At 39.8% G+C, this 25868-nt stretch overlaps 2 protein-coding genes across 4 annotated transcripts in view; both read left to right on the top strand.

The window, feature by feature from the left end:
- The window catches only part of ESM1 (endothelial cell specific molecule 1), a 242738-nt gene that overhangs the window by 187349 nt on the left and 29521 nt on the right, over positions 1 to 25868 (top strand). The gene's annotated exons all lie outside the window — the stretch shown is intronic.
- LOC104569860 (ARF like GTPase 15) overlaps positions 23194 to 25868 on the top strand; it is a 205163-nt gene continuing 202488 nt past the window's right edge. Inside the window, exon 1 of one of the 3 annotated variants that reach the window (XM_088531985.1) lies at positions 23194 to 23235. In XM_088531985.1, the coding sequence (XP_088388111.1) occupies positions 23224 to 23235 (12 nt within the window). In that variant the 5' untranslated portion in view covers positions 23194 to 23223. The remainder of the gene's footprint in view (positions 23236 to 25868) is intronic. The other 2 variants (XM_088531984.1, XM_088531986.1) reach the window with 2 other exon arrangements.

Genomic DNA, 25868 nt, shown 5'->3' with positions numbered 1-25868 from the left:
CCTTGCTACCCTGTGGTCTGAGGGCAGATATTGCACGGCCTGGGTTTGGTTAACAAGACCAAAGAGAAAAATGTAGTTGATATGGGAAAATCCAAATTTTAATATGGTTGCTAGAAAATTCCTCTAGCAGGGCTTAGGAATGGAAAGCAAAACTCACCATGGCAACTGACAGAGAAATTGATTTTTCCCTTTAATTGCACTAATGCTGGAAATAATCAAAAAATACTTTTTTTTTTTTTTGGTCTTTTTCTTATCACAGTTTTCTCCCTCTTCTTGTCTTTGCATCTTCCATTATAATGAAAATGGCAAGCCTGTTGGCTTTGGTTGCTAATGGACTGCAGCCTCATGAAGAAACATGCAGTCAACTTTCAATAGTTACCTTCAGAAATAAACTTTTGTATTGATTGGGTAACAGGACAGGGTTACTGGATGTATCTATAATTAAGGTTTGAAGGTTGCTGTTTTAGTTTAGGCACATTAGGTGTCTTTGCAAGGCAAGGAAGTTACCAAAGGAGATCAAAGATTCAAGTTACCTTCAAGGCCTTGATGGTTGCTTGATTAATGGGATATTGTGGGAAAGGAGAGAGTATGCTACTTCACTTAACTACTCTGTTCTTGTCCAACTGTCAAGCAGAAATACTTTTAAAATGTTCTGAATTTTAATAAGTTCTGAATTTACGGTTTGCTAAAATAGTGACAAAGATAACCTGGAACATTGCCCATTATCTGTTCAGCAGCTGTTTTTTTGCTTTCCAAGCCAATGATTCACTTGATGGGGAAACTTTAACCCTGAACTGAAGCAATATGCTTGGTTGGTTGTTCTTCACCAGACAGAACAAATAGGTTTTTAGAAATTGTTAAAGTTATTGCTGTCCCTATTGAGGTTTCTGAAGATAGTCTGACTTATTTTACTGCAGCTTTGCACTTTATTAATGAATGAACTGTGCAGTAATATTGCATTCTCTCTTTTTTATTATTTAACCATTCCCATCTTCTTAGAAAAAGGTAAAGTTATCTATGTGAGGTTCACACATACACTTTAAATGTGAAGAGAAACAGTGACAGCAGAGCCCATTGTGACAATGTCTTTCAAATGTCTCTGATAGGCACACTTGGTACTGTGTATCTGGTCTACCTAGCATGAAAGATGTTTTGGATTCCCTTTAAATTCATGTCTTATACAAGACTCTGTTATTAGGATCCCTTTCTATGCTACAGTACAAGGAATATGAAAAATTCTGATAATGTAGTCTTGCAGCTTCAGCAGAGCAAAGGGGCTCCTTTCTGCGCCCTCATCTTGGTCTCAGGCTACTTTAGCCTCTGTTTTTCACCTAAAGGTTAAGAAATTAATTTAATCTTTTTTATCTTTGTGGCCAACAGGACAATATATCAACTGGAATAACAAAATACACTTGAAATGTACACATCTCAGCAATTTAGAAAATATTTTCAGGCTATCAAATTTAAATATGCACCTGGGGCTGCAGTACTGAGGAACTTAGTTTGATGCTTATATGTGTGTAGTGGATAATCTTAGTTTGACTGAAGCTTAGCTAACTTCAGTCACACAATGTAGTAAAAAGATTGATTACTGACGTCATATTAAGCCTTAAACACACAACTCACAAAGGACATTTCGCTCTCTGGTGTGTGAGGCTGGTATTGCACATGGGTCTGTTAATGTTACTGCATAGCTAAATTTGCTCTACACGGAGTGATTAAGCTCTGGTTCAAAGAACCATGCATCTGTGAGACTCCAAATTCCCCCCAAGAGTAAGTGAAGGAGGCCTGAGGGATGTTGGGCAACACTGCTGAGCCATGTCCTAGCTGCAACAAGGGCTCCTTTTTGGCACAGCTTCCTGCCCCGTGCTGGGGTGGAAGTGCCAGCCATACAGCCAAAGAGGTGGCGTCCAAAAACCCAGGCGGAAACTGCCTGAATCAGCCAGTGGGAGTGGAAGAGAGCCAGTCCCTCTCTTCTGCAGGGCCCAAACACTTCCAAGAAAAGATTTGACTAACCAAAACTCAGGCTTTTATGGAAATGGAGGAGGAAGGAGTCCCTCATTCCCTCCTGCTGTTAGACTGGAATAATCTGGTTCTCACTGGGCCACGATAAGAAAAGAGGATGTTAAAGCTGATCCCTACTCGGGCCTGTGACTGCTCTGTGGCCTACTGGACTCCATTTTCTATTGTTATTGGTTTCTTTAATAGGAGTTTGATGACATTATGTAGAAATAATAGCATTATATATAATATGTAGATAATAGTAATAAAATACATAAAATATTTATATCAGTTATTAAGATTATATATAAAAACATAATTTGTTTTAAAGTTTAATACAATAATGCACATATAAACAACAGGTGCACAAACCTGAGGCAAAAAAATTGAAGTTACCAAGCTCATGCAGAATTTGATTCGTTAAAATGGGACTAGCATCAAATGTCCTTAGTTGATAGCTCTATACCTTAATTTTCTCTTGTTTTCTTTCCCAAGCAGGAAAGACAGAGATTCCGTAGTGATTGCCTCTTGACATGTTCCTTGGTGCAGAAAAACATGAAATTACTGAAGGATTTGAGAAAGATTGCAAAACCGGTCTTTGCAAAATTGGTTTGAAGTGAGACAGTTAATTAGAGTTAGACTGACAGTCTTTGCCTTCTCTTGCTGATGGCACAACACATTTGTGGTCTCAATATCTTTCTGAATATCTTTGAAATAAAATCTTTTGATCCATTGGCAATTTACAGGAAGTTGTGTGTTGAGTTACACGCTGCTAATAGAAATGTGTCACACCGACATCTTGTGGTGAATCAGAAAAATAGCTAATATAATTTAATTCAAAAGCTGTCTGCTGTGTGTTAATACCAGATACCATTACACATCTAATACCAGATAACATTACATGTCTATATAATACTTGCATGGAAAGACAAATTGAAGTAAAAAAAATACAGCCCCAAACCAACTCAAAAAAAAAAAGCTGTTTTCAAGCAAGCGTTAGCTTCTTCCTTGGTAAATTTTTGGGGAAATACACATTTGATTCATGTTGAAATCATAGAAAACGCAGAAATGTTGTTAAAGCCATGACTAAAGCAAAATTCTAAGGTACATGGACTCTCATGAGAACAGCAAGCTTTTGATTTATAGCTTAAAGAAATACAGATATCCTGCTTGACAGAATTTTATTAAAATAATAGCTTGCACTGTTGCAGTTGTGTGCATGCTAGATTTCTCAAGGAATAGCTATTTCGGCTATCACTGAAACTCAGTAAGGGGAAAAAAATGGCAAAAAAGAGATTAAGGACTAAGCAAACAAGAACCCTTCCAGCTGAAGCCAACAGACTAAATTCAAATGACAGCCACATAATTGCCCAAGCAAATTTAGGCAGAAAATTGCAATCAATCTTACCAAGACCACTGAATTATACCACGTATGACTTACCTGACATTCAAAAGAGATGGGTTTCAGTCCCTTCAAACTTGGGAATACCGTAGAAACATAAGGAAGGGTAAGATTTAGTGAGTTGTAAGAGTGCTGACTGTGATATGCCCACTAGAGAATTGTAGATTTTTTAGTTATACTGAAAAGATACCCAGCAAAATAAAATGTAGGTGGGAATGGGACTTGAGTTGACACATTTGGAAACCAGATGGTAAAAAATTTAGAGCTATTTTCTGTACAGTATTTAACATATTTCTATAGAGTCATGAAATTATTGTCTCCTACCAGTATCACTTTGAGTACACTATTTCTTAGAGCTATAAAGTGAACTTTTATGTGGGCTGTTAGATCTAGATATATGTAAGCTCTGAAGTATTTAAACATATAATCACAACTACTGTGAGTGTCTAATCAGAAGGTACTAGGTATTTTATTGAGCTTTTTTTTAGTTAATGTTTCTAGTCACACAGTGTTTATGTTGGGCAATGAAACACAACATAACTCTTTCTGCAGCATGATTTCATTCCCTGTTATAAAACATTTTGCAGGTTATAAGGGCTCTTTTGTCACACCACCAGGTTTACTGAAGGAAGGCTTCTTCTTGTGGGTCATGTCCTTCACAATCCAGAAAAGTCTAGGTTTGCCCGATTGCTTGGAAAAACTCTTCAGGGCACTGATGATCACTCGTAACAGTAAAATCAAGTTTACTCAAGTTATTATTATAATTTAAAAATAATTTTGAAATGTTATCATCCAAATCTTTATAAATACTTTCTTTGTAATTCATGTGGTTTCTTTTCTAATATTTTTATTCTTGTTACAAACAAACGTATCTATACCTCACAAATGCTTGATGAAGTGCTATAAAAAGCAAACTATATGATTTTATTGAGTGATAGTAATCTCTTTACTTCTTGCAGGCCAATGAACAGCAGAGAGGAAATGAACAATTTAAAGAGAATAATGTGCCTAAGGGCTTGAAAGTTCTGTTTTGCCACTAGGTAGGATCTAATGCACTCTTGATGTATAAACAGACTTATTTTTCACCAGTTAAAAATTGACCAGTGTTCCAAGAAGAATGCTAATCTTTAGATTTCCTTCTCCTCTCCCTCAGTGAAGTCTTTCCTTGAGTTGTTGATAGGAATAACTCAAGTCAGTTAAGTACCAGAAAACTGTTATTTATTAATTTATTTGTTTTGACCTGTTTAAGTTTCATAGCAAGTGCTCACTTGCTTCACCTGGTTGCAAAGCTCCAATTTCAAGGAAAAGATTCTTAAATTTGCATGCTTTGGTGGTAAATGCTGTTAAAAATGATAGAAATACTGAAAATCTCACCCATGGAAGGAACATGTCTGCAGTTCCTAAGGTTTCTAGGTGTAAGAACTGAAAAATTTAGGACCTAAATTACACACAGAACATACCAGTCTAATATAAGCACAAAGGAAAGCTGATCTCCTTTTTAATGACATTTCACCTGAGAATCAGATTGAGGAAGTAAATAGCTAGAGCAAAATGAATTAGCATGCTGTAGTGAAGCTCTGAATATGTCTGTCAAAATATTTACTTGGAAGAAAATAATTAAACTTGCTAACTGGATTTTGATTCTTTGATTGAAAAATTTTCATTGTAATGAAGGGTTAGAAAGGACTAAAGGCGTACCTGACCACACTTCATTGATCAGCTACAGTAAAAATACTGTATTATGATATGAGTGCTAGATCTAAGACTGATTAGTTACTTCATAGAAGACAAATTCCCATTCATCTGGGAATTTTTAGAACTATGGGAAATGTTTTCTGAGCATTATCTGACATTGAGATATCAGCTGGATGGACCTTAGTAAAAGGATAACTTGTTTTAGTTAATGTGACTTTGGCAATGGATGCTTTTTCAGGCTAAATTAAGGTCCTGTTTTAAATCATCCTGCATCCCTTTGCCTGGGTCCTGTAGGCAAAACTGGAACCAGTCCCCTGATATTCTTCTTTAGCACCATGAAGCCATGAAAATTTCCCAGAATGTCATTATATGGGTCATCCACCATCATGTGCCACCAAGATTGCTAAGTTCCCGAGGGTCAAGCAGAGAGTCCCTGATCGCTGAGCTCAGAACTCGTTTGGGCTGGGAGCTCACATGTTGGTCTGGATGGCGACCAGCTACTGATCTCAGGGTGAAAGTAGCTCATGCAGAAAGTCCTCAAATAGTAACTACTGCAATTTGTGAAAGATTTACAGAAGGTGTTTGCTACAGTTAGTGAAAAATTCTTCTCTGGAATAGCATACAGGAATTGTTATTTATTTCAGTGTTGCAGGGAGAACAGTTTTCTCATACTATTTGATTAATTTACAGACTGGTAATGTCAGAAGGTTGCAGGGATTGTAAAATCTCAGATGCTGTAAATCCCTTTTTTGTAGATGGAGTTTTTAGTTAAATCAGAGAAATAAATTTTGACATACATGAACCACATAAATCTTTTATTCTCCACTGGAGTTGCACATATCAGTGCTGAATTTAAATTCTTGATTTTAAAATTATCATCCATATTAGTTCTGAAGCAGCATGATCTTTCACAGTACAGGTTTTTCTCAGAAGACAGCAACTTTCCCTGGACCAGAGTTCTCTTTAATATCAGAGATTGAGCTTTCTATGCATCTTAATTTACAAGACTTGAACAGTTCTATTGTCCCACAGACATGAGTCAAAAGTAGTTAACACTTTGAAGAAGTGTTATGTCTGAAACTTAAAACTGTTACTTCTACTTCAAGCTTCTGTTCAAGCATTTTAATGTTTGAAAATTTTGAAAATACATTTTCTGGCCTGCTTTTTTCACTTGCATATGTGCAGAGATCCCATCAACGTCAAACCATGCTACAAAGACTGCAGAGAAGAAAAGAAATAAAAGAGAGAAATTTTGTCTCTGCTTAGAAAAGTTATCATATCAAAAATCAAAAATACTGGGAAAATCTCACTCAGCCATTTACCACATCCTCTAACATATGAGTTTACTATACCCTTTGACATCCAGTCAAATGAGTTAGAGTAGAGTTAGAGTTCAAAATGTATGCAATTATATGGGCAGTGACTAGTGAAAGGAAGAAGTTAGATGCAGAGGATGAGGATGAAAGACATAATGGATCAGAGGAATGTTCTGAAACAGGAAATTTGATTACTAGTGCACAAGCAAGCGCTCACTCAGCACAATACACTGGGTCAAAGGCAACTGGATACTGAATAACAAGTGATTGCCCATCGAGTTCACCAACTCCCTCCTCACACTGCTGTTCCCATAGAATTCAGTGGGGATATAAAAAAGGCAGAGATTGCAAGATTCAACCCTATTCTAGCAACAAGCTGTGAGAGAAAGAACCCCTGGATAGCTGCACACAGGCTCTACTGCTATTCATTTTCTGGAATTTTGCTGTGGAAACAAACAAGGAGGAAAACAATAACAGGATTAGGAACAATGAGAGACTATTAAATCACATGCTAGTGGTTTACAGCCTATGGCATTTTTTCCATTGGAGCAGTGTTAAATTTCTCTCTCTCTCTCTCTTTTTTTTTAATGGTTTTGCATTTTCATAAAGTGTTATTTTGCATAACACTTTAGGGCTAAGCACATTTGACCTAAATGAGGCTTTCTGGTTCCTCCCTGGGAGGGAGAGTACCTCCACTTTGATATTGTTTGTTCCTTGTTCACACACCTGTATCTGTGTAATTTCTTGGACAGCAGTTTGCTTTCTGCACAGCAACAAGAAGTGGTGCCTTCCATTGCCCAGCCACACTTCATGCTTCCTGGGCACTTGAATCAATAAAAAGCAGCAGTAATCAGTGAGCAAACAGCAATAATGAGCTCCTCCACGGACTGCAATTCTGGGAGGGATAATGTGCAAAGATTGTATAGCAATGGGATGTTCAGAACCAACCTGTAAATGACCAGCAATCCTATAAGCCTGCGCAGCATCCTCTGGGGATAGGTACTTAAATTATGCAAGGAGACTCTGCTATTTTAAAATATCAAATTCATTTTCATGTTTTTCTTATTTTACTCGTGCCCAGAAATCAGACAGGGGTTTGTCCTGATAATGCTATAGCAAAGACACCAAACTACTTTGCAAGCCTGAGAAATACTTTTACTTATTCTGTTGCTGTTCTACACTCTAATTAGCTAAAATAAAAATCTTCTTAGCAGCTGTTGGATATCTTTAAAGTATTGGAAGTTATTTTTCACACTGATAATAATTTCTTTTCCTGATTGAACATGTCCAGCTTTATTTTTTCAATTCATATCCTGTGCTGATCCCTAGGGTGAAGCAAGTATCTAAACACCTAGGTAACATGGTTACAAACGATGCTACACATAAATTATACATTAGATGCACAACCACTTGCAAAACTCAATCTCACTTGGACATGCAGAAGACATTAGTGGTTTCCAAAGTGAAGATAGTGCAGTTATTCCTCTCTGCAAGATCTTGTTACTCTTAATGTCCACATCTCCCCTGTTTGAGTGAGGTCATTAAGGGATGGCTTTCTGCCTCAAAACTGGCTGCCCGAGAAGACTGGTACTTGTTAGCTCTGCCTTTTGTACAAAGTAACGTGGTGTGAATTATGTGCATTTGCAGAATGACTAGATTCATCCTTTATGTTATCAGATAAAAAGGGCATATACGGGTCATGTGCTGAGGAGTATTGCTGAAGAAATTCTTGCAAGACTGGGGCTAGACTGAAGGCATAAGTAATATTCACTGAAGATATCGATGTTTGAGGTAATGAAGATAAAACACACTTTTCAAGGCTGGTGGAAAGCCGGGGACAGCTGCTGGCACATAATCTCTCTGTGCTGTTCTTGCTGGAATGTGACTTTAGTACCTTACACAACGATGATGGGATATACTCTTGCAAACAGTGTGTTAGAACTAAAGAGGGTGCAAATCCACCATAATTTTTGGTAGACACCTCTCAGACCTGTTTAGTTTCAACCATTATTCTTTTCCTGTTACAAATTAACCTGTATGTCCCAACTGTTCTCCATAAATCTTGTTTATTTATATATTCTTATATATAGTAAAACAGTCTGACTTCCTGCAGCGTGCGTTCCTACGGTAAAATATGGGTTTTGCAAAATGGAACAGTGAGGTAGGAATCACCCAAGAACAGTCCATCCCTTGCTAACATGGGTGACACATAAATCCCTGGACCTGCCCTTATCTTTAGCTCTACAAAAGGCTTAGTACTAGCATAGAGACCAAATTTTTAGGTGCTAAGATTAAGTGAGATGTACTTCAATACAAAAGAAAAAAAAGGGAAAAGCTGACATAAGGAGGCAAGGAGCCCAGCCACCTTCTCACACCAAGACAGTCTCTCTGGTAATGTCTTGTTTCCATCTTTTACTGAAAGAAAGCAGAGGCCCATGCAGGTATTACCTCCAGATGTGCAGAGAAAGGCTGGAAGAACTGCCAGGCTCCATTAGCCCCCTCTTTACTCAGCTACAAGAGGCATGAGCTGAATAAGTGACACTGCAGCAGTTCGTGTCAGAGCTGTACTTGAAGATAATATTAAAAGCATTCTGGCTAGGTGGCTGCTTGATGCTAAATATTACAGAATCCTAGTTGTCTTATATTAGGTACCTAAAATCAATAGACACTTCGACCTTTGTCTTCTGTGCCTCCTTTCTGCTTCTGAATGACAGTGATAATAATATTCTCTCAGCTTAAAGGATTGCTGTGAAAATGAGCTAACTGATGTTTGTGAAACATTCATCTAGTATCATCTGTGTGCCAAAACAATGAATAATTCTGTCTGCGGGATTTGACAAGTGGAAAGTAAATAATACTTGTGGCCACACACAGCAGTAAAAAGAGCTAAAAAAAGAAAGAAAAAAGAAAGAAAAATGAATATTGAATAAGACATCAGTCAAGTGAACAATATGCAGTGAAGTTATATAGTTAGAGAACAAGTTGTAATGGATATGTACATACAGACTGAAGGAGCATTGCACAGGGAAAGACTGAAGGAGGACTGCACAGGGAAGTTTAAATCTGCTATTTTCTCCCTTGAAGTGCCTCACTTTAGCAGTTTTTTAACATTGTTTTTTGAGTATTTACTGTAGTATAGCCATGCTTTCTCATTAGGTTCCTACTCCTCTTCTTACTTCTCGATCTGATACATAATTTACTATGATGGTTTGCAATGTGTGGGAAACATTAAATCTCATTTGAAAAATCATTCAGACAGTCATGTAAAGCTATCTGAAACAAAATTAGAGGTGACCCACCCATACCTCAATCATTTTCCACCCCTTCTCCATGAAAATCACATCTGTGTCAGTTGATGTGGCATTGAAATAGCTTGACAGTTCCCCACCTGGAGACCAAATCTGCTGGATATGTTCTACTCATTATCACAAATGAGAAAAACCAGAACTACTTAGTTTGTAGCAAGAATAGTATCCGGAAAGGTAGATGGGAACCTGGTAGGATCTCAGTTAAATTCTCTCTTTTAGAAGTTTCTATTTGTACCCACTGAAATTACTGGGAATTTTACCAATATCTGTTTGCATATAGTAGTAAGTCTTATACCTCTTACAATTAGGTATTGAGCAGGAAATACGTGAAAAACTTGTATATCTCACTGCATTAATTTTGTCATGTTCAGTTCTGAGACATGCAATACTATGCATGACAAAGTGCTGAACAGGGTGAAAAGGAAAAATTAGTGATTAACATTGATCAGGTTCATCTGCTCTAAACCCAAATGTACAGTGCCCTATTTGCTTACAATATATGGAGTTTTGCTTCAAAATATTCTCCCAGTCTCTGGTTTTCTCGGTACCACTACTACCATTCTTCGTATGTTCGGAGTAATATACATCCTTATCCTCACTTCTCCCAGTAAGTACATTTTACAAGTACATGGATTACATATTAATAAATTATCAGGCTCACCTGCCTTTTCTGGAACTCCACACACAGGAGGAAGTGACCAACTTTCATTTGTTACTTATAGCTCTAATTCATTATTCATCCAAGACCACAAAGCTTAGATATTATCCATATCTATCTATCCCTCTTGCTGAAACAAAAAAGAACAGAAAGTTTCAAATATTCACACCCCTGTCCTGCTTTTCCTTGTCTTTGCACCTGTAATTATATGTAGCAAAAAGGCACTGAAGCAACGGGCTGCCTTTAACCTTTATCCCTATATTACTTGGGAACATTGGGAAAACGGAGGCCAGTACTAGCTTAAAGCTCCTACCCACACAATAAATGGCACAGGAAATACTGCTTTTCAAGGAGTTCAAGTTCTGTGCTGTATTTGTTTGTGTATCACTGACGACACTGTAGCTGAACTTCTAGAGTGTGTAAGACTTTATTGCCTAACATATTTGTGGTGTTACTATGTTTATGCTGTCCAGATGATTATCACTGACTGGCTTCATAACTTACAAACTAGATTTATAGTGCAGTTGTCATGGCTTAAGCAAGCGGGGATGACTGGAATTGTGGTTAAGGCACGGAGATAAGAAATCCAGTCTTGGTTTGTGGCTTTCTTGCAAGGTTTTCTTCATGACTTCTGGCAAATCACAGACTTTCTGTTCCACTTCCACTAAGTGTGAGGAAAATATTAGGATCCCAACTGTGTATAGGTTATCAGTCTTTTCAAGAGACACATTGTCTCCTCATGCAGAAACTGTTTTACAGATATAGGATAACATATGCTAGAGAAAAATACAGTATGAATAAGGATCATAAGATTTGTGAAGTATGAAGGTGTTTCACTAATGACAAGAATGAGTTTACTATAAATACACTTCTACTATTCATGATGAAACCAACGAAGAGCTCATCAACTCACATATCAGAAGTGGATTTCCTGGAGGGATAAACCCTCTCTTCCCTTCTAAGCCACTCCATAGTGTGTGATAGCATAGCCTGGGCATCAGAATAGTGCAAATGAAAATACAAGATATAGCAAGGAGAAAGTGTGTGTACAGAAAGTTAAAAATGATATGGACAGCAAAATTTGTTGGACAAGCATATATTGAACAGAAAAAAAAGATAGACTCAGCAGATTTGCCATTTCCTGCTATTGATAAAGCAAATGTAATTGTATTTCTGTCCTGTTTCCATTGCTGATGATCTTGCTTTTGTTATACTCACCAGCAGAATATTATTCTGGAAAGAAAACTCAACAAAGAGTATCTGTCCTGGGCATTTCACATTGTAATGCTATTAATGCATTTTATCTACAAAGCACTTCTACAGGCTGAAATTGCTGGAGTTCAATTTATAATTAACAGCTGTAGGCTCACATTTCAGACCTCTCTTGGACAAAGTTCATATTGAAATTGAATTTTTCGTGGTAAGGAACTGAAAAGTGAGAAAGGGTCAAACAGATTAAATATCTGTTTTTATAATACTGCACTCTAAAAAGAATTAAAAAAAACTCCTAGAGACACTTTGGAGAAAAAATTGAAAAAAAAAACCCAAAAGCACGAAACTGTATTTATAACAATCTGAGTAAGTGAGATAACTGGATGCAATTTCAAATGTGCTAAACCATATATATGAAATATGTTTTGGAGAATATTTATGGATAATTGCAAACATACCTGCACAACAGCAGATTTAATGACTGAGTTAAATTTCCTTTACATTGTCTTAGAATCTCAGATGACACGTATAGCCCTTATCACCTTCTCTAATGATGGTTGAGGTGTAATCCTGTAAGAAACAGGAAAATCGCTTATAATGCATATTTCATGTACTGCTTACTCACGCACACACTATACTCAGACTATAATTCACACAGACATGATAATACAATAGACACTGGATGTTTAGAAAGCAGAGCCCAGACACATATATGAGACTTTGTAAATCCAGAGTGAAACCTATTCATATGATGTGTGCCTGGATGTTATTGTGAATATGAGAATATATATATCGAATTCAGACCACTCGAGTAACTAAAATGGAGTTTAGCTCTAGTTTTTGCCAAAAAAAAATCACACAAGCTGGACTTCAGATAAGCATTCATGACCAAAGAAAACCAGTATCAGTTACGTTGCTTTTTGCGTACAACCCAATTCTAGCCTTCTTCTCAAGTCTGTGCTTTGTTGGCTAGCTTTTTGCCACAGGAGATTTAAGGATTTTTCTATTGTCCTCTAGTTATTACCAACCCACTTGAAACTGGGAGATGTATGGAAGCTTTCATTATTTCCTGAAATATCCTTTACAGTTGTAAAAATATTTCCTTTTCCTTTTTGAATGGTCAATGATTTAAGAATTATTGAGAAATATAGTTCAAAGCATAGATTTCACTCTTGTTTACACAGCCTTTTGTTATCAAAAAGTAGACTACAGATAATGGAAAATCCCCAACTCCTTGTCATTAATCAATAACAAGTTACAGTAGCCCAGGACTTAATCCAAAACTGATTAAAGTCAACAGGAGTCTATTTCTGTCATCAGAATGATCATTCACAAAGTTACTACTCCTTCAGCTTGCTTTCTCTCTAAAACACATGCATAAGGAATCAGGTTCTTTCCTTCCTTTTTTTAGCATGAGGTTGTCCAAATGTTTTTACAGATAATATGTAAGGCCATCAAAATTTAGAAGTGCAATCTGGGAATATACAGATTTCACAGACACTTAAGTCAGAACTCCTGACTTAAGTGGTGTGTTTTATCCAGGGTTTATCCACGGTTATAGCTGGTATGAAATGCATGATTTTCGTCCTTACAACTATACCTGTGATTTCCCATAAATCAGAATTTGGAGTAGTATTTAGTCATTTAGGGTTTGTATAAAATCAGGACATTATGAAAGACGTGACTATTCTGCCTATTTTTAGCTTGTAATTACGTTTTACACATGGAATTGGACTAATTCCAGAGTTTGTTCTGACAAATCTTAAAGTCTATTTTATGGTGCAGACCTATCTGTCTAGTAGGAATGTTATCCTGACAGAAAATTTCCAAACACAATCTTCCCATCCTGAGGTCTCAAAGAAGGCTAGAGGAGACTGAAAAGCAAAAGCGGGGAGGAAGACACAGATTCAAGGCAATCCACTGGTGACCTCCAGCAGAATACTTTTTTAGGGTTCCCTGATTATATTTAAAATTGCTCCTTTGGCTATCCCTTTGTCCCTTTGAATTCTTCAGGTTAGAAAACATTAAATGTTTAATCGACTAAATACCATGTTTTAAAACATAATGGCTACTGGTGATTATCTCAGAAAAAACAGTTAACACAGTTCTGGCCTTGCCCATAGTAAGGGCAGATTTACACTTAATATAATTGTCAGTTGGCATCTTTATTAATTTGCTACACCTTCCTAGCATAAACAAGCCTATGACAGCAGATGACATTCAGTGCTTCCTGGACTGAATCCTTCCATGCCGATCAATCCTCTACTGTTTTCTGGAAAAAAAAAGAAAAAGGCAGTTGTCCCTTAGTCAACAGGTAAAAAGCCTCAGTCCATGATTTCCTATGAGGAAATCATTATATATGGTTCACACCCTTAATAGATTTAAATGTCAGAGTTAATACACTATAGAGTTTCAACTGGCTTTGCCTCCAGCCATTTTCTACACCTAATTTTGCAGAGAACACACATGCAGAAAGAAATTGTTCAAATACCATAATGCTTCACAACTGGTTCAGTCAATAACATCCTTAACTCTTGCTACACAAGAGGAAGAACAAATTGTGACAAAATGGTATTCTGCAGTGCGCAGTAAAGAAAAACATATAACACTATATTGTTATATTGTTCTAGCAGCTGATGGAGGTATCTTAAAACTGCTATTCAAATACCACCAGCATCCAAAGAACTCTGTAGAGTAGTGGTGGTAATAAAGGCTTTATTGACCTTCCTGCACACACCCAGGGAAAATGCTGACATCTCTAATCATCTGGGTTTTACCCAGCGAAATCAGCTGAAATCAGAAGCTTTTCTCACCACTTTTAGTGGCAATGGGCAAGTTTAACTTCTACACACAGCCAAAATAAACAGCTGTGTGTGACCTTGCTGCCTGTTTTGCAAGATCTCTGGGATCAAATTTGCTGTGGGGGGAGTTGGAAGGTATTGGTTTTGGGCAGCTATGCAAGGAGCCACCAACCCCAGGAAAAACTACTTGCTCTTTTATTTCTGCCCATCCCTTTCCTAATCTGTCCATAGAGAATTGGATGCTTTTTGTGGGGAGGATGAGAGAAGGCAGCCATTGCATGGGATTAAGAAGGAAGTTGCAAGGAAGAAGAGGGCTCTATGTCCTAAGGAGGATTAGGAGTGCACTACAGAGGGAGGAGAGGCTACTGGGAAGTGGGGAAGCTGAGGAACTTCTGTATCCTGTCATCTGTGGGAATGATGGCTAATGAGTGTGTTGAAAGATACCCCAAAGCCCCCAAATTCACTGATTCTTCTTCCTTTTTGTTGCAATCTCAGTCCTTTCTACTGCCCCTACCTCTCTCTCTTTTTCCAGTCATCCTTCCTAATCAAAATCCCCTAAACTTACTCCGAGTTCCTCTTTCCATCTTTTGAATCAGGTCTTAAAAACAAAACCCTCCAATATGCTGCCAGCATATGCCAGTCCTGCCAGCTTCCTTGCTACACCACAGCTGAATGCAATACTGATTTTTAAAATTAATTACTGATCAATTTCCAGCTTCTGAGATTCAGAAGCAATCCTTAACTCTCTGCAGCTGCCTGCTTTGGCCTGGGGGCTAAAATGTTGGTTGCCATCCCTTCCATGGAATTCTACAACTCAATGGATTTGACCCAGCAGAACCCCAGCACATCATACTTCTGTTTATCTCAACACCTTTTTGTTGCCATATTACTATGTATAAAGCATACAGAGGCCCCATTGTATGCTGCTCTCATCTGTCTTCACTCTTGGACACAGGATTCCAGTCATTTGGAACAATATTACTGGAACGATCCTCTGGGTGCAGAAGAAGATATCAAGCTGTCAGAGAAGCAGCATTTCATGGTCAACTGGCTGTGTCCCAAAACATGGTGTTTTGTTGTCTCTTCACAATTTCCTCTGTGGATACTGTAACAACCTTGGACCTGGTAAGGGCAGGTAGGTCCAAAGGTGAAATATGTATTCCAAAATGCACAGCCTGCAGAGTCATTTTCAAAGGGATAAACACCTCTTTTGACCAATCTACTAGCTGTCTGACTAGCTGTAGAAAGGCATGCATAAGGCCCATGCAAAACGGAGTTCAATTACTGGGAAGACCTCTGAACAAAATCTGTTACATGCAGGTCAGGTTCCTAACTTTTCTATCGAAAGAATAGCAACAGTTCTGTTGTACTTTACTGGGAATGTGATAGGATCTTCAAGTCAAGCACTGGCACTTTGTGAACAGGGGATAGGGTTTTCTGCTTTTCCTGAGACTAGAGGGTCTAGTTTTTCTAAGAACAGTAGGACAAATTGAATACTTTTGTTATCGTCATTGCTATAATATCTGGAGAGGATGCTGACAATGCAAACACTATTTTTTATACCTAAGCATTTTTCTGCATATGATTTCAGAATGGAATACTTTCTCACTTTTTGAAGATTAACCATTTCACATGGGATCCTTTGTCATTTACATTTACATTATTAGAATAATTCCATAAAGATTTATGACTCTGGATCTAAAATAAATAAAGTGAAGATTTGACCTGTGGATTTCCAAGACAAAGACGAAGAAACCCCACACTGAGAAGAACTTTGTTAATGTTCTGATACTATAAAGCATTTGAACTAAGTTCCTTTTGACTTACTAGCAATAGAAGCACATATTTAAGCAGCTGCTAAATAAACTTTTATAAGGCGGCAGCCTGCTGCAGAAAAGCTTAGGTATTCACCAAAACCTTGGCAAAGGCTAGAGAGAGACTTTTTCCACATACCATACCTTTCCCATGAAAATGGGAAAAACGTATATTTCAGGGGCCCAGCAACCACTGTATATGAATTACAGCATTTGTAGGGTAGCCAGCAACCACCTAAACTGCTTTGTGAAACAAGCAATATATGTGGTCCTGAATATGTCCAAGGAATGTTAATTCCACATGCGCTAAGTTTGCAAGAGCAAACTTGCTGGAGCAGCTTATGGGAAGGTGGAGGTGGTAATGCAGATAGTTAATTGGAAGCTTCTAAACCTAGAAAACACAGTGCTTCAAAAACATTTGGACTACCTTCAGTTTACATTATTCCTGCAATACAGGTGCCATTGAGGTTTGTGTGCATGAGTTGACTTTGGAAACCAAGGGAACAAATGAGTGATTTAGAAATGCAGGTTATTTACTAAAAGTCCAAGTACAGAGACATTAGTAGAGTTGAAAAAGAAAAACTTGCTGTTAAATAAATATAACAAAGGATTCAAGGCTTGTTAGAACCTGGTATCTACAGTTCAGATTTTGCTTTCAGAGATTTATGCTCTGATATTGCTTCTTAATGGCGTCTCAAATACATGTTGATATATATGCTTAAATTCGAGCATATGTGGCAAACCACTTAAGCACACTTAAGTCGGTATGACTTTAGAACGTGCTTTAAAGAAATGAGCTCCTAAGTCTCTTACACAGCAAAAAGCAGATTTAATCATAACTTGTGTTCACATGTCTATATAGAATAGTAGTGAAAACATTGCTTTTACGTGAACTTGGAATTTGAGTTCAAACTCTCCAAGACATATGTTACTGCATCTTCATTTCTCTTCTTAGCTAGATTAGGTTAACACACCCTGCTATGGTATCTTCATTTCTGCTATAAGGTACCTACTGTACCAACAAAGCATTTCTTACTCATTTTGAGTATTTTATCCTTTTAGCTAAAAGAAGATTTGCATTTCACTTAAGTTTCAAAAATAAAGGTAAAATGTGGAAACTACTAAGGCATCTGGACTTCACCATTTTCAGGGAGAGGTCATTCCCACTGACAGCTGTGATGCTTCGCTGAGCATATTCTCAAAACACTTTCTGTAGAGTTGTACAGGTTTGCAGTTGCATTTGCTAAGGAAGATGCAAATAGAGTATATGAAGTGGGTTAACATGTTAAATATAGAACCATCTCCCTCCCCATCTAGATGTGCCACTACTGAATCATTCTCATTATTGAATCTTCAGAGTGAAGAAAAGGGCAAATGTTCCAAGCCTGCATATAGCATTTTTTGAGGCACCACATTCCTCTCTTTTGCCAGGAAATCTAAGGGGGTGTGTGAATTTTGCGCTGTTATTTTTTGAGCGTAATGCAGGTGTGGGGCAGGTACAGGTACAGGTCATCAGGTACATTGTCTTTTACTAGTGCAAAGGCATTTTTCACACTTCCACAAGACTGTGGTTTGAATAGTTCTGTTAAACACTTTGGAGACTTTTCTAAGACCAAATAAGAAGACAAAGGCCCTAACAGCCTGATCTGGAAGCAGTCAGTGCTGCAGCCTGAAATACACAATGAATTTTCTCTCTGATATTCTTTGTGATAAATGTGGAGCACGAGCGTACTACTGGCCTAACGGATTTCTCATCACACAGCCCAAGTCAAAGAAAAAGACTATGGAGGAAATATTTCAGCATGTTACAGAAGATACTTCCATGTTAATACTAGGACAGAGTCTATAAATAATGTTACCATATTGCTTCCATTTATTTATTTAGTAAAAATGTAAACCCACCTGAACATAAAAAGGGAGAGAAACATTTATACACCCTGTAAGCAATCTTCATGCTAGAAGCAAATCTATAACAAACCTTAACCTGAAATGTGATCAACTTAAAAAGTATCAGACTGAGGGCACAAAATCTAAACGTTCCCATCATTTCAGAAGGACAAATATTATGTGGAATGGGACTAGAATTACTTATCTATTCTCAGCAGGCACATGAAAGTACAACTTCTGCTCCATCTACTGCAGATATTTATACAGTGTCCAAAACAGGAGAGGTTTAGAAGAGTGGTTTGCAACCATGCTTTTTGTGTGTGTGTGTTCTTTTTAATCCCCGTAGAATCTTGCTATAGGAAAATGCTATTATATATATATATATATATATATATAAATGAAACAAACAAAAGAAAAAACTTTGCCAAGTTTCTACAGGCAGAATCTGAACAAGGAAGTAAAATTGGGTTTTCAAATTCCACAGTTTGTTGAGGACAGAAGCGCTGTCTCTGCTTGCTTAGCCCTCAAATTCAGCTAATACTTCAAACGAGGTTGCCGATTTAAAATTAGGACACTGTTAACTACATAACTATTTATGTATGCCTTATGCATAGGAATGGTTGGACTGTTCATGGCTTTCCATTGAAGAACCATGAAATGAAAAATGAGTTCACAATACTACCAACTTGTGCAACTCGATGATTTAGAAACGAAAATACAGCATATGTAATTGCCAGTATACATAGCAGGATAATCTACTTAAAAATCTATTCAAATTTCTGCGTATGAATCTTCTTACATTGCTTTATTAACAGTAACATTTTGGGCGTGCAGGGAACAGTAAACAACAAATGATGTACAACTGTGTATGCAATATTCCAGTTACTTTATTGATATCCTCTGGGCTTAAAGTCTTCATTGCTCTTTGAAATTACACTAGATTTATATCAGCATAACTATAGGTGGAACTGGTTTCTACTTTTGACCTTTGGTCACTGTTAACCTTTGCTTTTAGTCTTCCTATTTATTTTGCTAATAGGATTACCCAAAAGACAAACAGTCTTTTCAGGAAACAAGAAATATGAGGATAACAGTGAAAAAATCCTTTCCAAATATTCTGCTTTTTTTTTCATAACCATATGTTCCTGTGCAGAAGGAACACCTATCTGTAGCACGGTCAGTGACCGTAATGCTGGAAGGTAACAAAGCACCAGAGCACAGAGAAAACAAGAAGAGATTTTGGATCCAGAGGCCCTACTTCTCCTATAGTGCTAATTTACTTTGTCTGTAGCTATCTCTGCATGTTGACATTTGTCAGTAAGTCAGATAAAGACCTGCAAATCGTTTTGAGTTTTATTTACTCAGAGCTGTTTCTCCCTTCCCCAATGACATTTACATAAGCTTGTTTAACAGCCTGCTCTAAATACTTATTGAAATTAGAGCTGTAAATCCCAGGACTGGCTGCTGTTGGCCTCTATACAATACTCCAGCTCTCCTTACCAACCCCCCCCAAACAAAGCAAAACAAAACAAAACAAAAACAAACAAACAAAACCTCACCAAAACTATTTAATGTCCAGTCTCACTACTTTCACAGATATTGAATGATTTAGTTTTGCTTCTTAATTAGAAGAGCAGAGCAATACTTATCCTGTAATTCAGCTTGTAAACAGAGCTCTCTGGGCATCTTATGTCAGTAAAAGTTAAGGATTAGTACAACTACCTAACTGCTAATAAACAGAAACCAGTTGCCTTTTGCCTAAGAATGTTAAAGGGCAAGGCAGCTGGGGGGTGAAGGAACATACACACTGTCTACTTTGTTCTCTTAATGAATGAAATTATCTGTAATGTGGTAAAGTGGTTTAGACTCTATTGCTGATACACTGCTAAGTCTCTGCTTAGGGCACCTCTAATATCTGGAGTTCAAGTCACTCAAATCAAGATACGAGAACATTGGTCATACTGTTCTTGTGTACCACTTTTGTGGAATGAATAGTTTTGCTTCCTACAGCACTTCTACTCAATTCTTAACTTTGCCTGAATGTGTTTAACTACTGAAATCAGACTATAAGATAAATTAGTGTATGCCTGTCTCCCAAATTTCTTTCCAAGATGATGCTTAATGGATAACTGGTATCTATATGTCTGCCTATGCAATTCTGAAAAACACCTGCTAATTCTGTTCCGGTATGTTTGGAAGTATGCATATCTATCGGAATCATTACTCCTTTATGCTCTAAATTTCCATTTCCCAAGTATCTAGTAATGAACAAGCCAATTTTATGACATTCTTCTCTTCAGAATTTGTTGACTGCCAGCACTGTAAAAGCTTGAGCTTAGCAGATGCCCATCACGATTTAAAATGTTCAGACTCACTAAATTGAATTGATGTTAACTAGAGATGGTTAAATGATGTATTCAGCACTTTCTAGGGCCAATTACAGTTATAAACATTCCCAGATGGATTAATTTTCATACAAGCTTTCTGGTCTTGTATGACAAAACATGTTTTTGCCACAGGATTCAACTAAATACCCACTTGTGCTTCTGTGAAAATGTTCACCTCTCTTTTTGGAAGCAGAGTTATTACCTAGTAGCTGTGATGTGAGGTTTTACCCTATTAAAACACTCTGATATTTTCACTTCTATCTCAATACGTTATTTCCTGCTGACAAGCTTCTTTGCGAAGATTATTAGCACTGCATTTGCTATACACATCAATATAAAATCCAAGTTCTTTTGAGATGGAAGAAGTCCTATAGGAATTGCTAGTGATTATTATGCTGCTGAGGTTTGTCTGTGTAGGTTAGAAGGCAGTTGTGTTACAGCACTTGTATTCTGCTTGCATTATGCAGCTGTTCAGTGATAATCTTCATTTGATGTCATAGAATGAATGAGCCACAAGGCTACATAACAATCTTCTGTCTACAATGAACACAATGACTAATACATAAGACTAAGTTTATCTTCTCTCCTGATCTAATTTGTGTGTTTTGCAGTGTATACAAGATAACTTTTTCTTCTTATTTTGTAAACGTATGCTCTATTCAGCTCACGAATACTTGTTTATAAGCTCAGAAAGAAAATTACACATATAAAACTGTCTAGGAATGAGCAATTTTCCTGCATGTATCACAACATCACCTCTTCATAAGCAGATTTAAGACACCAGAATGACACACACAAAAAACATAATCCAGTCCATTCTCTCCAGAGAAATGTTTATCTAACCCACGCACAGCCATGGAAATTCAACCACTTCTCACAGATATTTTTCAGTGCTTGATTAGCCCTATCAAGTGCCTCCCGGTATATAACCTAATCTCCTCACTCTCTTTCCCATGTCCTCTTCTCAACAACTTTTTATACTTTTTACAAAGGAATTCTCTTTGCCATGTTACCTGGCTCTGGAAGAAGGAATTGCCAGCCCTTTCCTACTACTCCAATAGGCCACTTTTCCAAACCTCTGCATGTTCTCGAGGCTCTCCTTTAGATCCTTTTCAAATCTCCCTTCATTTAGAGTCGTGTCCAAAGGCAGTGATGCTTAGAATGACATATAACTGCGGCTACAAAGGAGAAAAAGGGCTTTAAGGATTCAGGGGAAATCACTGCAAAGTGACTGCAGTGATAAGTAAATCACACAGTATTACAGAAGAAGAAATACATGAGTTTTGTGCAGCTCCTTGGTAACTTCACTGAGAGGCATTGCCTAGCCACCTTTGTTCACCTTGTAGTTCCCAGTGTTGAAAGAGCATCTCGTGATCAGCAGAGACTTGCCAGCAATGGCTGCAGCTAAGAGAAAAACAGCCAGAATACTGAATAGCAGGAAAGGCCAAGCCTGTATCCCTTCTTTCAGCCCATAGCTATTAAAATGCTAAAATTAGCGCATCTCTTAATGGTTCACAGTAAACAATTTCATTTGTACTCCTTTAAATTGAATTTAAGCTGGTGTGTCTGGTGTATTTGACAGTGATTTCCAAAGTAAAGTTACGAGGGTCAAAGGAAACAAGTTTCTGTGTACTGAATAGATGAGGAAAACGAATTTTCTATTGACAAGGACTGCTTGCCTTTCGGGAGGGGCCTTATCAGCTCTCTGAAATAACCGAATGCTGAAACTTGAGCTTGTTTGCAGAAGACCTTAATTCATTATAAATCAGAGAAACAACCACCTGCACACTTTATTAGATCCAGGCCAAATACTTACTTTATATCCTAATATATGGAAGAGGTATTTATTCTTGAATGTGCATTAACTCTTTCTTTCCTCTTTGCTCCTTTCCTGCTTTTGCAATTCTTTATATTACATCGTGAGTCTTTATTTACTTATTTTTAAATCACCTCCCTTGATGTTCTTTTTATGGATTTCATTTCTTTATGGCCCGGCAGTTATATGGAGAAGAGCAGTCTCCCTTCTCCAGCAGGACAGTTTTTATTGCTAAAGGAGGCTGTGGCAGTCTGTGGGTCAGGTGCCATCTTCTACTACAAGGCAACCTGCAGACACGCTGGTTTCGAGAGCGTGCACGGTTTTCCACCGCTCTATCCTGCCCCTTTGGCTCGGACCACAGCATAAAGCCCCAAACGCACGGAGCGCTGCACGGAGGGAGGGCGCGCGCTTTGCGCGGTGCGCACCGCTCTAACGGTTACCGGCGCCATCGCCCCGATTCGTCCCGTCCCGGGGCCGCCTCGGGTCTCCCCGCCAGCCCCCAGACCCAGACCCAGTCCCAGTCCCGGTCCCGGTCCCTTTCCTCCTCCCTCGGCCCGTGGCACCTGCGGGCCGGCGGCACCAGCGCAGCGCAGGGGGGCGGGTCGCGCGGGCGCCTTTAAGGGCCTCCCGCGCGCGCCCCACGTGTGCGATCAGCTGACGCTGACGCGGCGCGCGCGGGGCCGGGCCGCGCTCCGCGCTGCCCGTGGCGCTGCGGGCGCCGCGCGGGGGTTGGTTGCGCCGCGCCCGGCCCCCCGCCCCGTTCCCCCCCCCCGCCCCGCGCTGCGCGGGGCCGCTGCGGCGCGGAGCGGCGCGGAGCGGAGCGCGGCGGGCAGGCGGGCGGGCGGGCAGCGCCGCGCGCACGGAGCCTCGGCGGGCGCGCAGCGGGCGGGCGCCCGGCCGGCCGCGGCGGAGCTGCGCGCGGTTACATGGATTACCTGGTAGGTGCCGCCGCTGCGTGGCGGCGCGGCGGAGCGGAGCGGCGCGCGGCGGCGGCGGCCGCGCTCATTTGGCCGCTATTAGGCGGCGGAGTCACGACCCGCGCGCCGCGCTCCGCTGAGCGGCCCGGGGCGGCGCGGCGCGCGCGGCCCTGATGGCTCCTTAATGAGCGCAGCCCGCGATGCTATCGCGGCGCCCCGGCCCGCGCTGCCCACGGGCTCCTCCGCGCCCGCGATTCCCTACCCTCCCCCCGCTTTTTTCTTTTTTTTTTTTTTTTTTTCCCCCCTTCCCTCGTTTTCCCGCTCCTGCATCCCGCCTCGGCGCCGGTGCGAGGGGCAGGGGAGGGCCCGGCGGCTGCAGCGGCGCCGCACGAGGCTCGCGGGCAGGGGCAGCGCCGCGGGATGCCCCGGCCGAGGGCGCGGAGGGGCTTGTCCTGTGCGCGGGGACGAGCCCTGCTCGCGGGCCGGGACAGCAGCGGAGCCAGAAATGCACAGAACATTCGGGCAGGGTCGCGGCGTGAGCCGGACCGCGGGGGTTTAGCGTGGGGGTGTTCTGCTCGTGCCGAAAGGGCTGTCTGTCTGCTCTGGCCAAGGGAGAGTCAGTCCCTGCGGTGGAAGTAGCAGGTAAACTTCTGCAAGACCTGGTTAATGAAATACTGATAGTAAACTTGCCATGCACCTAGTGCAGCGTCTTGAGGGCCTGGAGCTGTTCCTTAGGGTTTTTTTCCTTTATAAGCTGATATCCAGATGAAACTGGCAGTCCCAGGTGCTTCCCGAAATGCTCGCATTAACCTTTGTGACTGCTACAGGCTGTTGAGTTGAAGGCCACCCGGTTGGAGAACAATAAATTTAATAATCCTTGAAAACTGAGGGCATGCTTTCATATTAACTAAGGGGGGAGGTTAAATACCTCTGCTCTTTTAATTCTTTTTGCCATTTGCTACTCCTTTACTATTTTTAAACTTGCTGCTTACATTATTCCTCTTATAATTATTCCTCAATTATTTCTCTGTCCTTTGTCTTATTCCTTTTTTTTCCCTTACCTTCTTTAATCCTTTGTACTTTCCTGTTTTCAGCCTTCTCTTTTTCAGTCTCTAAAACTGTAATTGTTCAGCACAATGACGACAAATTGCTGTAGGTTTTGTTTAATGTTTCTACTGTATCTGCAAGTATCTCTGCAAGGAGACTTCCTCAAGGAGACTTCCTCAAGGCCTAGTGTATCTCGTGTATCTCACAGCACGTGCATTACAAATAGTACATTAGGGGCCATGAAGGCATCTTATTTTGTGAAGGTCGCTACAAACCGGCGAGGCCATTTTTTGTTAGTAATGAAAGCGGGGAGCTGGGTATTATGGTTCCAACAGGATGCTGAAGCTCAGGGGCAGTTCAAGATGCCTTCAGTTTGTAACAGGCCAACATTTCTTACTGGAGGCAACCTGCCATGTACACTGTAGGAGGAGTCTTTAGCTTAGGGAATGCTCGTTGTGTCTGGCATGAACCCTCTTATAATGAAGGGAAAAATAGTAAAAATTTAATTTTTTGTTGTTTGTATGTGTGGAAAAAAAATGTGTTTGGCAGGTGAAGTCACGCATGTTCTTTTGCATTTGTACAGAGGTCTCCTACCAGTCCTCATCTCCATGGAATGCATAAGAGTGGCCCTGCTTCCCCTCTTAATGCTGGTGAATGAAATGGCTTTTTGATAAAGGGCAATCAGTTCAAATATCTTGAAAAATGTGTTCACAAAAAACATAGGATGGGAAGTTAAACAGGTCATTTTCTAAAACCCGCCTGTGCCCTGAAGGATGAGACTCCTGCCTCAGTTGGCCCTAGAATAAAGATGGGCCTAGTGTTAGTGATGCAGGACCCACAGCTGTAGTGTGGCCATGCAGAACAGCCACCTCAAATTCACAGCAGCAGTACAAAAGAGGGTGAACATTAAGGCACTGCTGTGCCTCAAAGTCTTGGATGCCTGTGACGAAATCTTTACCCGGGCTCTCTTCAAAACCCTTTGCTGGGGTCGAGCTCAACGTGAATTCTCGTGTTGAGCATCTGTGTAGCAGCCTAGGGGCTGTGAGGTTTTTTCTCCTCTGCTTTTCACGTGAAGCAGCCAGCAGGGCAGAGGAGGCAGTTGTATGTGGCTGGAGTACTGCCTTGCCTTTAGGTACAGCTTTGAGTAAAGTTGTAACTAGTGGTGAGGTAAAATGAGGGAGTTTGGGGAGGAAAGCTGGAGTAACTGTGGTAGGGTTGCTGCAGCCCAGGCTTGGCAGTCATTCCCTTTCCACCTGGAGTCCGCCTTTGGAGTCCACTCTTACCAGACTTTCACAGGAGAGTTCTTTTCCTGATATCTTGAGGCCATCCGTATTGGTGCTGCTCTTAAATGTAAAAGATTATGGTGAAAATTCATTGACTTTTTTTTTTTTTTTTTTTTTAATGAGGCTATTTCTGCTCTGTAATGAGCTAATCCCAAGAAATTCTAACATTTGCAGCACTTGCATCAAATCAGTAGCATAGCTGAGATGTTCAAAACCTTCTCAAAGCCAAGTCTCTTGTAGCCAACTTAGATCATGGTCAGTTGTGCCAAAGTTTATCCATCAGGACAGATATACAGAATCTATACAAAACCTCTCCTACTCCTT

The sequence above is a fragment of the Tinamus guttatus genome, unplaced genomic scaffold (assembly GCF_059628265.1).
Source record: "Tinamus guttatus ecotype Peru unplaced genomic scaffold, ASM5962826v1 Tinamus_guttatus_pri_ptg000444l, whole genome shotgun sequence".
NCBI lineage: Eukaryota > Metazoa > Chordata > Aves > Tinamiformes > Tinamidae > Tinamus > Tinamus guttatus.
Note: the sequence above shows the minus strand (reverse complement) of the source record. Positions and strands in the feature narration are given on the sequence as shown.